This window comes from Neomonachus schauinslandi, chromosome 5 (genome assembly GCF_002201575.2).
Source record: "Neomonachus schauinslandi chromosome 5, ASM220157v2, whole genome shotgun sequence".
NCBI classification, from domain to species: Eukaryota; Metazoa; Chordata; class Mammalia; order Carnivora; family Phocidae; genus Neomonachus; species Neomonachus schauinslandi.
In genome coordinates, this window is record NC_058407.1 from 170,757,502 (window position 1) to 170,771,404 (window position 13,903).

At 41.7% G+C, this 13,903-nt stretch overlaps 1 protein-coding gene across 3 annotated transcripts in view; it reads right to left on the reverse strand.

Annotated features, from left to right (window-relative positions):
- LOC110571986 (transformation/transcription domain associated protein) overlaps positions 1 to 13,903 on the reverse strand; it is a 112,563-nt gene that overhangs the window by 96,071 nt on the left and 2,589 nt on the right. For all 3 annotated transcript variants that reach the window (XM_044915728.1, XM_021680227.2, XM_044915729.1), the window contains 8 exons: positions 13,543 to 13,592; positions 8,107 to 8,217; positions 7,039 to 7,143; positions 6,005 to 6,088; positions 3,914 to 3,970; positions 2,356 to 2,481; positions 1,038 to 1,115; positions 756 to 844 (listed from right to left, as the gene is read on the reverse strand). In XM_044915728.1, coding sequence (XP_044771663.1) covers positions 756 to 844; positions 1,038 to 1,115; positions 2,356 to 2,481; positions 3,914 to 3,970; positions 6,005 to 6,088; positions 7,039 to 7,143; positions 8,107 to 8,217; positions 13,543 to 13,592 — 700 coding nt within the window. The remainder of the gene's footprint in view (positions 1 to 755; positions 845 to 1,037; positions 1,116 to 2,355; positions 2,482 to 3,913; positions 3,971 to 6,004; positions 6,089 to 7,038; positions 7,144 to 8,106; positions 8,218 to 13,542; positions 13,593 to 13,903) is intronic.

Genomic DNA, 13,903 nt, shown 5'->3' on the forward strand with positions numbered 1-13,903 from the left:
CACCAACCGTAAATATTCTACATTTGTGTGCAGTTCCAAATAACACAAGAGTTTAAAGGCATGAAGCAAGCAGTTCTCCAAGCCATTCCAGAGCAGCTCCAACGTGCATCCCAGAGCCCAGGCCAGACTGATCCACTCAGCCAGCAGACTCTATCAGGAGACTGACTGCTCCGTGAAAGACCCTAGTTAGGGCCACCAAGGGCTGTTACAGCTGATTCACCCTCAGATCTTGCCCTCCAATGACTCAGAGCCAGATGGGCTGCAGTCAAAGAGAGTGAGTGACAGAGGTCTTAAGAGAATGCTGCTAAGTTTGAGGAAAAAGCTTCAATGGGGCTTCAAAAGATAAATATGCACGGTTCACATGTTCAGTGACGAAGGGTGACAGGTGAGAGGGAACAAGGGGTATAGAACATTCTAGCACTCATGCTGAAAGACACAGCATGAATGGGGCTTGAAGGTGGAAAGGCTTGCTTATCCCACAGCTGGGAGTGAGCACAGTAACACCTAATGATAATTCTAAATTCACAAGACACCCAAACCCAAGATATTAGCTCATCTTTTCAAAATAAGGAACTGATAGAACTATTCACATCATTATTGAAGTACAAGTTCAAAAAGTCAAAAGTGCGTATTATTTTACCAAAATTTTATCACTCAAAATTTTCACGTCTTACAAAAGACGACAGCAAGTATATTTTTACTTGGAATTATAGAACTGTGGCAGTCAGCCATGTCACTGTCCGAAGAAACCTCACCTGGCTTGTGTAGATACCTGAATGGCAATGGTATTCATGATCAAGGGCACAAACTCAGCAACAACATTGTGGATGTTCAGTTTGTAGAGCTAAAAGCAAACATACCAGATTTTCATGCTCTTACACTCTGCTATGGCAAAATAATGTGGCATACCAAAAACCTCTAAGATTCACTACATTAGTTAGCATGTGTGCATCCCACGCATCTTCCACTGGCCAAAGAAAACTGTCATCCTACAAGAAGCCCCAAACCCAAGAGACACTAGTAAGCAATATGCATACCTGATACATCAGAACAACAATAATGGGCAATTCTGCCAACACTTTCAGAGAAAGAGATCCTCTTGGAATGATGGAATGCTGTAAGAGAGAAGCAAGCAGGACCATGGTTATCACTGTGGCACGTAACATAGCCCACTACTAAGCATCGCCCCAGCGAAATGAAGAGAAAGTACGTGTGGTGAAAGAGCAAACTATTTTTGAAAATAAAGCACAAAGAACTACCATTATATAAGGGTTTTTATATTTTCCAACACCATCACCCCCAGCAAAAACATCAGAAAAATTTGTCAAAACTTAGACATTCAAATCACTGGAGGAAATTTTAAATTGGTACCTATTAACTAACTCAAAATAACAGCAAAAAGTACAAATTTACCCAGTGTTACTCAAAAATATTTGTAAAGAAAGAACGCTTATGATAAATATAACGAAAAATGTAATAGTCTAAATATATAAGAACTCCCAGTGCAGGTAAGGAAAATGTCAGACTCAGAGAGTGAAGGACAACAGACTGGAGCAGAGAAGAGAAGAAACACAAAGACTGAAACTGAAAAAAAGTTTCTGATTCAGGAAGAGAAAAGGAATGAAAGCTTCATTCAAAATGTAGATTCCTGTTCAGCCTAGCACAGACTGAAACTTTTACTGCAACATTTACTGCAAAATGACTGCAATAAAACAAATACAGATGAAATTCTTAATTCAATCCTGAAAACACAGTTGTTGTAACTGCTCCCTACAGAGTACCGGTGTGCCAGATACTTCAAATATGACACATTACCTGCAGACAACACCAGCATTCCCTTCACAAAATTACACAAGGCACGTTTTTCAGATAATGAGAGAGAAAATTAAGGCCAGAACCAAAATTATGTGCTTTGCTACAGTTAGAAAGCCCAAGCGGTGGGGCTGGAACATCGTCCCCAAGCTTCTGTGCCCAAGGCCTACACTCTCAGGTCCTGGGCTAGAAATTTCTAGGTAGCTTAAAGAGACCTCGTTAATGTCAAAGCTAAGGATGGAGCAGAGGCCCCGTAGCCTGGGCAGCTGTCTTTCCAACAGGTGATTCTGGATTTCCAGTACGGTTTGATCATCTGATCTCTGCATCCGTGGTGAGCAACAGTCTCGTTCAGCACTTCAAAGCTGCCCAGAGAATCAGTGATGAGCTCTCAGGCACACACACGTGTGCTATCTTAACTGCCTCCAGTGCTTAGAGGAGAAACCCCCCCCATACGCTAAAAATATGCATAAAAAGTCAGTATCCTCTACCCAGTACAGAAGACAGGGATAAAAACAAAACAAAACAAAACTGAAAAAAACTTACTGTTCTTGTCTCACTGTCCTCACGCTCTGGATTGACTTTCACAGCAATTGTGGTGATCATACCAACCATTTCGGGGGGAGGGACTGTGTTCTCAGGGATCACCTGAGGGTTCTCAAAGTAGCGGTTCTGCATAAAAAGAGCACAGATCATTCTTCCTCAAGTCAGACACGCTATTCCTCAGCGAAACACACCTGACCTGTGGTGGACGAAACCCAGTGTCGTACACGTCTCTGTCGCACTGATGCCATACAATTTGGGGTTCTCTTTACGGACCAAGATAACATGACAGCGACAACATTCTCCACCTCCAACAACAGAAGACAAAAACTTGCCCAAAATGCTTTCTACCTTTTTTTCCTGGCTGGTAAAAGATGAAGTGCATGGCATAATATATTACTACCTCAGCAGGCAGGGGAGAATGTGGCCCATCCCTCTAGTGGTAGGAACGGAGGAGCTGGTCTCCACCGAATCCACTTTGCAAACAGTCTCCTCCACAGAGATCAAAGGCAGGAACGAAGCAAAGGACAGACATTTTTAAAATGCCAGGGCCTCGTTGCCATCCTTAGTCCTCAGGGCAATTTGGGCTTTCCATGAAATAAAACCACTTCTTATAAAAAGCAGCTTTTCTGACTGAAGTGACAGGTGACAGGACTTGGTAACCAGAACTCAATTAAGTTTTAAGTTTTATACATTCTTAGGTTAAAATCCTCAAAATACCATAAGGAGTCCATTTTACCTTGATAATTTTTAAAAATTGTTTTTAAAGCTTAAAAAAAAAATCTTTAGAATAAAAACTCTGACATATGAACACATTCACGCAGAATGATTTTTACCACTTCTTGTGATTACTTGTGATAGTTAGGAACGGAAAACTGGGAAGAGCCGCATCAAGGAGACAGTCCAGGTACACGCATAGGACAGGAAGTTTATGGGGTCACTAAGGACTATGACTGCTGGCAGAAGCGTTTTAAGAGACCGTTCCAAACTGGTCCCAGTGGCGCCATCTACTAGGCGAGGCTAAGGTGGGGAGGAGCCCACCCTCATGCACAACACACACTTCCACACGCTGCTGACACCACTCAGAAAAACTTCTTTCAATATAGGAAAGAATTTTAATGATACTGAAAAGGAGGCTGGAAGTGTACACCCCTGCCCAAAAAAGGCAATAGGAGTGCAACCATCTTCAAAAAGCAGGAAAAATGTGAAGAAAAAACAAACAAAAAATCCTCAACATCAGTGGTTGCTTACAAGTGAAAAAATTATGGATGACTCGCCTTGGGTTTTCGTTGGTTTTTTTTTGCAAATTTCTAAAATAAAAATATATTACTGTTTTTATGTCAAAAATAATGTATTTAAACTGTGAAAGCAAGAGAATTCTTCTTTCAAACAGCTGATTTATCAATCTACATTCTGACCACCACTAACCACTCCTCATTCTAAAATCAGCATCCCCCCATCCCCCAATTATTCCTTCAACCCAACTATTCCAAATTCCCTTTAGAATGAGGAAGTAATAAATGAATATAAATAACGGAGTCAAACAATATTAAAAACATACCACTACTTTTGGAAGCTCCTTGTAAATCTGTTTCACAAAATCCAAAAAATGATGAATCTAAAAATAAAATTAAAAAAAGACAATATAAGGAAGATATTTATCAACAGAAAATGCTGATAATAAGTAACAAAAATATTAATACTCTTACTATATAAAAACAGGCAGGAAAAATGTCAGACTCAAAATACAAACAGGCAATGGACGTGAACGGACAGACAAAAAAGGAAATACAGGGGTGCCTAGGTGGCTCAGTCGTTAAGCGTCTGCCTTCGGCTCAGGTCATGATCCCAGGGTCCTGGGATCGAGCCCCGCATAGGGCTCCCTGCTCAGCGGGAAGCCTGCTTCTCCCTCTCCCACTCCCCCTGCTTGTGTTCCCTCTCTTGCTGTGTCTCTCTCTGTCAAATAAATAAATAAAATCTTTAAAAAAAAGGAAATATAAAGGAAGTAAGTTTCTAATTCAGGAAGGGCAAAGGAATGAAAATTAAAATAAATGCCACGTCTTGCCTTTCAGAAAGTACTGCTACACCATGCAAGACAGAGTCCAACGAGAGGGAAACTCTCCCGTACTACCAGGGGAAGCATCAACTGCTCAAACCTTTCTGGAAATAGATTTAACGTTAAAGCATTAACGCTTTGGACTTGATAATCCTACTCTTACAAACCCAGTCCACGAAATAATCTGAACTGTCAACAAGATACTCAGCAACAGTCCTAAAATAAAAATTTTGTAATACCTTAATTATCCAAACACAAAGGCATCATAAGAAAGACTACTTATTACGCATCCATTAAAAACTACTATAAAGGACTTTTTATGATTGGAAAACACTCTTTCATGATGGGAAGGGAAACAGGATATAAAATGCCACATGCAGTATCATATTTACACAGAAAATATACATAAAATAGGAAAAGGAACAGAAATCAAGACATTAGTTTTCTTTAGATGATGGGAATTCTACTTCATCTTTATTCTTTTAATTTCAAAATAATCTACAACAGGCTACTAAGGTTCACAACAGAGAAGCGTATCATAATTACGGCTAACACAGCATGTTTAGTGCCTACTAGGCAGGTGCCAATCACCCTAAGAACTTTAACTTTTGTATTTAATTCTTCAAATATCTCAGGGTGATAAGAGGCTTCTCATCCATTTTCAAGACTTCAACCAATAAGCACTGAGTGGCATTTCGATGGGCAAAATCAAAATGCAGTCAGACAAGCATGGGTTTATCCTTGATATGCTGAAAATCTCCTAAAGGATCCTGACTCCAAATGGAAGTCCTCTGATCCACTAAATCCTCATGTTTCCCTATTTACTGCATATCCATATATTTAACTCGGTATGAGTCCTCTGGTGTCACATAAAATAGGACCTAGAATCAGAGGTTTTCCCACACTCACTACATTTATATTTTACTCCTGTATGACTTCCTTAATGAAAACCTGATTTTTGACTGATTTTTCCACTCTCATTATATGAACGTGGTTACTGCCCTCTATGAACTCTTTTACATCTAACTTGAATCAATAAACAATGAGTATAAAAAACAGGCATTTTGTGGGAGGGTATGTTTGCCAGGATATACAGATTGTAATTATATGTTTCAAAAAAAACTTTTTTAATTCTTCAAGCAACCTTTGGAGGATATGTCCTGTGAGAATCCTCATTTTATGGAAAAGGCTCCAAAAGGGGCTAGGTGCTTACCAATGTCAATATCCACTAATTATAGGGCTGAGATTCCAACCCAGTTTCTGACTTCAGAACCCACATCTTAAACCACCGCACAGCATAAAATGACTGGAGCCTTCTGGCACACCAGACCTGTACATACCAGAATTACCCAAACAGCCCTGCCAGTCTGGTAGTTTACCACATTTCAACGAATGTACAAATTCAGTCAAATATTCATGTAAACATTAACAAGAAAAAAGTCACTGTGAAACCCATCAAGAATTTCCCCCAAACTTAGGCTATCCTTTTCTTGAAAATAGCACGTGTCCTGTCAACTCTAAGAGAGTAAATAAACCACACGGCGGGAAAAAACCTGTTGTCACACTTTTATAAATGCTAACCGGATAAACACTTACTTCTTGTGTGATGGGCGGCCTGAACTGTTTGTGGAGCTCAATGATTATTCTTAGACAAATAAGAACATTCTCTTCATTTTCCGTCTTAAAAAAAAAAAAAAGGCATTTAAAAAAGAGTTATATCTCTGAGGTTATTTTAATCTAAAGATTACAGACTATCTTCTAAGCATTTTCCTGTATACACACCCTCCATCAGCCAACTCAGATTTGATTTGTTGAACACAGAACATAATTATCTCAGGTAAGAAGCTCTGGAGGTCTTTCGTGGACCATGGGAAGGGCATCCTGCCAGTAAGCTCTGGAAAGTAGTACTCTGACAGATGAAAAACTGGCACTTAAGGCAAGTCACACCATAAATGAAGGTCTTAATGGTCCAAATGACACTTCTTCATTGCTTGAAAATATTGTCAGAAAAACCCACTATGTTTTTATTGGACCAGCTGCTAAACACTTCACATTCTTGGAATGGGGTGTCTTCCACATCTTACCCATGGGAAGTTAGGACTCATAGAAGGTAAGCCACGCAGCTAACATGATACGGTTAACACACGGCAGAGCCGGGATCTGAATCCAGCTCTATCCCCTCCAAAGCTCATCCTTCCAAGGGGCCCAGAAACACAACAGAATTCTAAACATATCGAGACTAAGAACAGCAAGAAAACAATTTAGAGGCTACAGTAACAGGCAGGTACCAGATGGATTCACCTGAAGAATTTGAGAAACTCTTCATGAGCATCTACTGTGTCTAAAGTAGCACAAAGCCAGAGAGCCTTGCACTCTGGGTTTGTCAGCCCAGCCCTTGCCAAAGATTTCCACCATGACTAGTTAATTCCCTATTGACTCAAAACAAAGAATCTTCAATTAATATTCCTTAATTTGGTCGGCAAAATGGGGGGAAAACGGACATTAAGAAAATTTTTACTCGTGTGAATCAGAACTTTAGTGAAAGGGAAGTAGTTGTGTAATACTAGATTCCACAGTAAGAAAACCGATAACCTAGATATGGCTAAATAACAAGAATTCTCAAAGATTACCTCTAAAAAGCGAAACATCACAGATAGAACATTTTTTGTATGAGGACGAAGATGTTCGTTGGTTGGTATCCTGTGAATTATCTCGAGTACTAGCTTCCGCAGTTGCTGGTGAGGAAAAATAAAAAATGTAAATATCAAATCCTCCCGAGAGTCTCAAATAATCCTTTCACTCTGTAAATTACACGGCTATCTGCACCCAGCAGGGGGAACCGCCAAACTACGAGACAGACCCCATTTCAGAAATAATCCTGTAAATTACTAAAACGTAATGCCAAGTATGTACCACAAACCATTCAAGATTTCTACAGTTGTGCACGAAATCAAGCAAGCCAAACTTTCCCTCTTTCACAACTAATCATTATTTCCAGGGGAAGGGCACCAGTGTGTGAATGTCTGGTGGATTTCACATGAAAGAGCACAACACAAACTGAACTTGGTTTGGGATCTCCCTCCAACACAGGTTTGGTTCCTACAATCCTCTCTCCCCAACAACTGATTACACCACAAGCTGACTAAGCTTTCAGGATTCGGTCTACGGAGCCGACAAGTGAAAGGCAGGTCAAAGGTGTAGGCCTTCGACTGGTACAATATAAAAATTTGGCAATAACTTTCACTGGCATTATGGTAATTTTTAAAGACTTATTTTTAAGAGACACACTGAAATAGTTATAGAAAAAATTGATATGAGACTTTTAAAATGATCAAAGTGGGGAAGGGGGCACAAAGAATGGGTAGGGGTACAGATAAAACTGATCAGAAGTTACAAGAATTGACAGTAGAAGAGCAGAGGAGGGCACTGGGTATGGAGAGGGTCACTAAAGGGTCATTCCCTCGTTTTGTGGATATTTGAACTCAGTGTACACACATGTCATCAGCTGGCAAATGTGAATGATTTAAATTAGAACCTTAACTGAGGAGGCATGGTCGGGGACAGAGTCATCCTTACATGACAAAATCCTACTTTAAAGTGGAACCCTAAATTTTCTCAGGTGTTTTAATTCATAAATGCTTGCAATTTTACAGCATGACACGCCCCCCTCCCCCATCTGATATTTCTGAACAGATTACCTGGGCTGGTTTCTCCTGGAGAAACTGAACTTCTCCGTCTTGAAGAAATGTGAGAAATCGAGGGATGATATGTTCCAGGAACGTAGAATATTGAGGAGATGACGTTACATTCTAATTATGCAAAAATAAAAGAAAACCCCATCAAGTTTGTGTATATACTTTCCTTTCAAATTCACTATGTTATAATCTCAAGAAACATAAAAAATTTTAGCAAAGTCAACAGTAATTTTTAATGCTTTTAGACCCTTCAGTGGTAACACAGTTTTAAGTACAAGGATCAGTGCTTCTGAAATCCAATTTAAGATGTGACGTAAATGTTAAAATTCACTGTAATGCTGGGGGAATGTGGAATGTGGCCCTGTTCTAGAGGCCCTGCTATGCACAAGCTAAGCGTGAGACCTCTGAGAAATCACTTGGCTTCTAGATCTTAGCTTCTTCAAGTGGAAAATGAAGCGCCTCAACAAACTGGCACCTTTTGGGGCACCTGGGTGGCTCAGTTGTTTAAGTGACTGCCTTTGGCTCAGGTCATGATCCTGGAGTCCTGGGATCGAGTCCCGCATCGGGCTCCCTGCTCGGCGGGGAGTCTGCCTCTCCCTCTGACTCTCCCCCTCTCATGCTATCACTCTCTCTCAATAAATAAATAAAAATCTTTAAAAAACAACAACAACAAACTGGCACCTTTTTCTAATCGGAAAAGCTAATTTATTGGTCAGATCTATGTTAATTAGATAATAATCGAACCTCATCTATTATTAATCCCAGCGCTGACTTTAAAAGGAGAAATGAAAATGAACCTCCAGTCTGGAGACAGTGCGGTAAAACGGCTCCTAAGCGGTTTCTGGATCCTCGTCTCTGTGCCTCAGTGCCCCTACCTGTCGACTGTCATATTATTTCCCACCCTATGGAATCACATAAAGATTACATGCGTTAATTTAGGACATAGGGAAGGCTCTACAGTAAATGCTCACTAATGTCATCTGGTGTTATTACCAGAGCACCTGTGGGCTAAATACTGAGCTGTGTGTTTTTACTCTCTCACTCAGTCCTCGAGAGCCTAAGGTAAGTGTTATCTCTCTTTCACAGGTAAAGAGGCTCAGAGAGGTTATAAAACTTGCTGAGTATCAGTTCATAAGCTTTAGAAGTGTTCGGAAATTGAGTCTTTAACAGCCAAGTTCTTTCCCCTATTAAGGCCTCACTTGCCCATTCAACAAATAGTCACTGAAGCTCTATCATGTGCTCAGCGGGGATAAGACGAAGAAAACAGAGGGGCACCCGGGTGGTTCAGTCGGTTGAGCATCTGACTCTTGGCTTTGGCTCAGGTCACGATCTCAGGGTCCTGAGATGGAGCCCTATGTCAGGCTCTGCGCTCAGTGGGGAATCTGCTTGGGAATCTCTCTCTCCCTCTGCCCCCTCTCCCCGCTCGCTTGTGCCTGCCCACGTGCACTTTCCCTCTCTTTAAAAATAAATAAACCTTAAAAAAAAAAAAAAAAAGGAAAGCAGATACAATTCATGCCCTCGGAGATGGGGGAGGCAGTCATGTGCTGGGAAGACAGATTAAAAAAAAGAACAATACAGAATTAGGATGGAGGAAACACTGGCAACTAAGGGAACACCATGTACTGGATGGAACCAAGGGCAGAGAGCGCCTTCCTCAAGAAGGGATGTTTACACTAAAACTTAAAAGGCCAGCAGGAGTTAACCATGTGAGAAAGTAGAAAAGAAGAAGGTTCTAATAAAAGCCTATGCAAAGGCACAAAATTGAGAATGCATGGAAGTAAAAGGCACTAAAACTCGTTTAGCACGGCAGGGGATGGGAGCATGAGAGCAAGGGGTTCAACTGTTACTATCGTGAGCCTGACAAGCCCTTGACAGGAGGCATCTGGGCAGTTAATTAAATACAAGTGTCTGAAACTCCAGACACTGATCTGGGCTGAAGATAAAGACGTCGGGTTGTCTACCATTATAAGGTAATCTTGGAAGAGGAGTCTATGAAGAAAGAGACAGAGAAACAGATGAAAACCAGAAAAGTGTTGCCACGGGAGCCAGGAAAGAAAATCGTGTGATTCTTGGAACGTGTGCCTGAGCACCAGGCTCCCCGGCCCAACCCAGGGCTCCATTCACACAGACCACCGTGGGAGAAGCCCTCAGGTACCTCCCAGCCTCTCCGCAAGCAGGCTGGGAATTCACTGGGGGGCGGGAACCATGTGTGTCACCTTTTAGCCCCAAAGCTTAAAACTTTTTACAAAATACCCACATTCAAGGATTCAAGGAACATTTCCACTGGAAGATTACCAAGGTTACCAAGAAATCAAGCTCATCTGCACATAAGCCCATACCGACCGCTGCTTCCATAGTTTTCAAAACAGAGTTTCAAATTCCTCCGATAAAAAAGATTCATTCGGGTGCCTGGGTGGCTCAGTTGGTTAAGCGACTGCCTTCGGCTCGGGTCATGATCCTGGAGTCCCTGGATCGAGTCCCGCGTCGGGCTCCCTGCTCGGCAGGGACCTGCTTCTCCCTCTGACCCTCCCCCCTCTCATGTGCTCTCTCTCATTCTCTCTCTTTCAAATAAATAAATAGAATCTTTAAAAAAAAAAAAAAAAAAAAGATTCATTCAACAAGCTGCCCGGTTATTCTGCCAGGATTTCAACTCAGCCCCCAGCTTTCTGATCCATACGAATTTTTCATGTGAGTTCTAACTTGAAGGTTCCTTTATATCCTGTCCTGAAAGATGGCCCACAGAACCTTTACCTAGCCCACAATTTTATTCCTAAATGCTTAGTGAAATATGTTCCTAAGACTCCTGAAACCACTGGGATTTTTTTTTTTTTTAATCTCACTCAGCTCATTCTGATATTTTTCTGGGGTGGTAGTGGTGGTAATTTAGAATTACCTACGGAGGGTCATTCTAGTATTTAATTCTTTGAAGGGCTCAGTCATCTGAATTTCATGGAAGGCCAACATTTCTATCATACGGATTTCCAAAGTCACGATTTTCGAAAGCCCCAAGTACACTTACTGCTTCACTGCCTTTTAGTTCTGTGAATTTAATCAATTTGTCTGTGACCAAAGTCAGAAATTAACTTGCTAACTGCCAGACAGGACAGGAGAGAAAGGGGTAGGACACTTAGTGCCCACCCTCAGAGGCTGGACACACACGCGCTTTCTGCAGGCTCACCAGCTCCCCCATGACTCCACCCTCTCAAAGCCGATGGGGCTATGGTTCTCAGTGAGCAGTTCTTCCAAAAACACAGAATGCAGGCCCATCATGTCCTGCCTCCCACCTCTTTTTTTAGCTTGTTTTTTTTTTTTTTTAACAGCTTGCGTTAGCAGCTTGGGCAGGAGAGAAAGCTCTTTAGCTCAGTCTCTGAATACCTCGGGACTTTTTTTTCCCAGCTCAGTTCAAGGCAACAAGTCCTTAAAAACGTCTACTTAAGGGCGCCTGGGTGGCTCAGTTGGTTAAGCAACTGCCTTCGGCTCAGGTCATGATCCTGGAGTCTCGGGATCGAGTTCCCGCATCGGACTCCCTGCTCAGCGGGGAGTCTGCTTCTCCCTCTGACCCTCCCCCCTCTCATGCGCTCTGCCTCCCATTCTCTCTCTCAGATAAATAAATAAAAAATCTTAAAAAAAAAAAAAGTCTACTTAAAATAAAACCACCAAAAAAACCTCCCACCAAACGGAAATACTACCCAGTGCTACAGAGAGTAGGGCATGGATTCATTCCCACTAGCATTTATTTGATCCTTTGTAATTCAAATGACCATGCCAGAAGCTAAAAACATTTTACCTGCTGTTCTTAATCACATTAACTGAGAAATGTTTTATCATCCCTACTTTAAAAAAAAGAAATGTGACTTTCTCTCCTGCCTATGCAACTAACAACATGAAACTAACCATAAAGTTGGACAAAAAACCAGGGAACAGTTTTCAGGTGCTGGACAAGAGGCAGGGGCTAGACCACAGCCTCCAGGAGAAGGGGAGATTATAATGACCACCATGGCTCTCGGTCTGTGCACGCATGTCCTGACCGGAGCTCAGCAGGCTGGCACCCAAGGAGAGCAGGATGGTCCTGCTGAAGTGAGGAGCAAACACAAGTTCTGAGCAGTTCAGGTGGCCGGAATCTGCAAAGCAGAGCCCCAGAGAATATAGCGGATGGTCTTCTCTGAGACCTTGACTGAGGACTGGACTGCACGTATAAGTAAGATGAGGTAAGACCACCTGAAGCTTACCAGACAGTGACGGCTTTGGGATTGAGAGATCTCAAGAGGTATCAGAGGTCCAGCAATGTTGGAGGATGGTGGGGTTCCAGCCTGGACACAATGCCAACACTTTCCTACCACCTCTTTAACATCCCAGACATCCAGGTGAGGAAGGACCGTGCCCTAGAGGAAAGCCTTTTCTAAACCTCTAAAACAAGCCAGGCCTAAAATCAACCTGTGATGATATCCATGGGAGCTGGAGTTTGGAGGCTGAATCCGGCCAAATTAGAGAGACGTGGGGAACACCTTAGCCTTCCCACGGATCCTCCATGCCACAGCATAAAACCAAGCCTACGCATGTTCGAGGAGATCAGCTAGGAACTGAACTGCCTATCACAATCAAAATATCAGTACTCTTCAGAGGGAGGTCAGAATCTAGAGTCCCTATACTTCACAATATAGTATTCGCCACATTATCAAAAACTACTAGACAATGCAAGAAGCAGGATAATGTGACCCACAGTCAGTAGAAATTAACCCTCATCTAGCCCAAATGTTGTAAATGCAGTCATTATAAAATGTCCAAGAATAACAACAACAAGATGGTATTGATACACGATGATAATCTCTGTGAAGAAGGGAAATCTGAAAGAAGAACCAAATGGAAACTCCAAAACTGAAAGTATAAGAACTGGAAAAAATATAAAAAGTAAACTGAAACTTTAAAACCTCTCAGCCAACTGGAGAGGACACAGAAACAGTGAGCAAACCTGAAGACAGATAATAGAAATCATCCGATCCAGAGAAAGAGAAGACTGAAGAAAAGTGAACAGAGCCCAAGGACCCACGGGACACCGGGAAATCGTGGAACGTGGGGAAGAGAGGAACTGCTCAAGGTCACGCCAAGTGCTCTCAGTCCACAGTAACAAACCCTCTATTACGTGAAAGTAATGAATCTACAATGTAAGTCTGAGTGCATCCTGAAAGTTTATGCCTCAAAATGGAAAAAAGCTGAACCACCAAAACCAAAGCAACATCCCTCAACCTCACTTGAAGTTCACGGTCACTAGTGTGAAGAAGCTGGACAACACTGCACACAACAAATTTCAGTTCTGAAATACAATAAATCACATTAACAGAGAGAACGATTTTTGACTCACTAGTAAGACTGACAGAGAAGCGATTGGAAAGTACGCGTGATTATTTACCTCATAACGAAAAAAATGTATTAAGCTCATACCTCAAAATTTTCACTAACTTCTTGCATCATTTTTAACTTCGTTTCATCAGCTGTAAATGACAAGACAAGTCATCAGGTAATTGAAATTATGTTAAGGATCTTCGTAAAATTATTGAATTTAGTAAGAGAAGCAATCAGATCTTATCAGTTTGACTGTCATGGTCCAACAGAAGGCACATAACTAGTTCCCTATAACGAGTCACACACACTCACACTCCCAGATGAGGATACACACACACACACACACACACACACACACGTGCCTCTTTGGGGCTCCAGCTAGTAATGCTCATCACTTTGCTTCTCCACAAGGCAGAGAATGGGAAAATTAGGGTAAGAGTTAATATTGCTGTTCATCTCA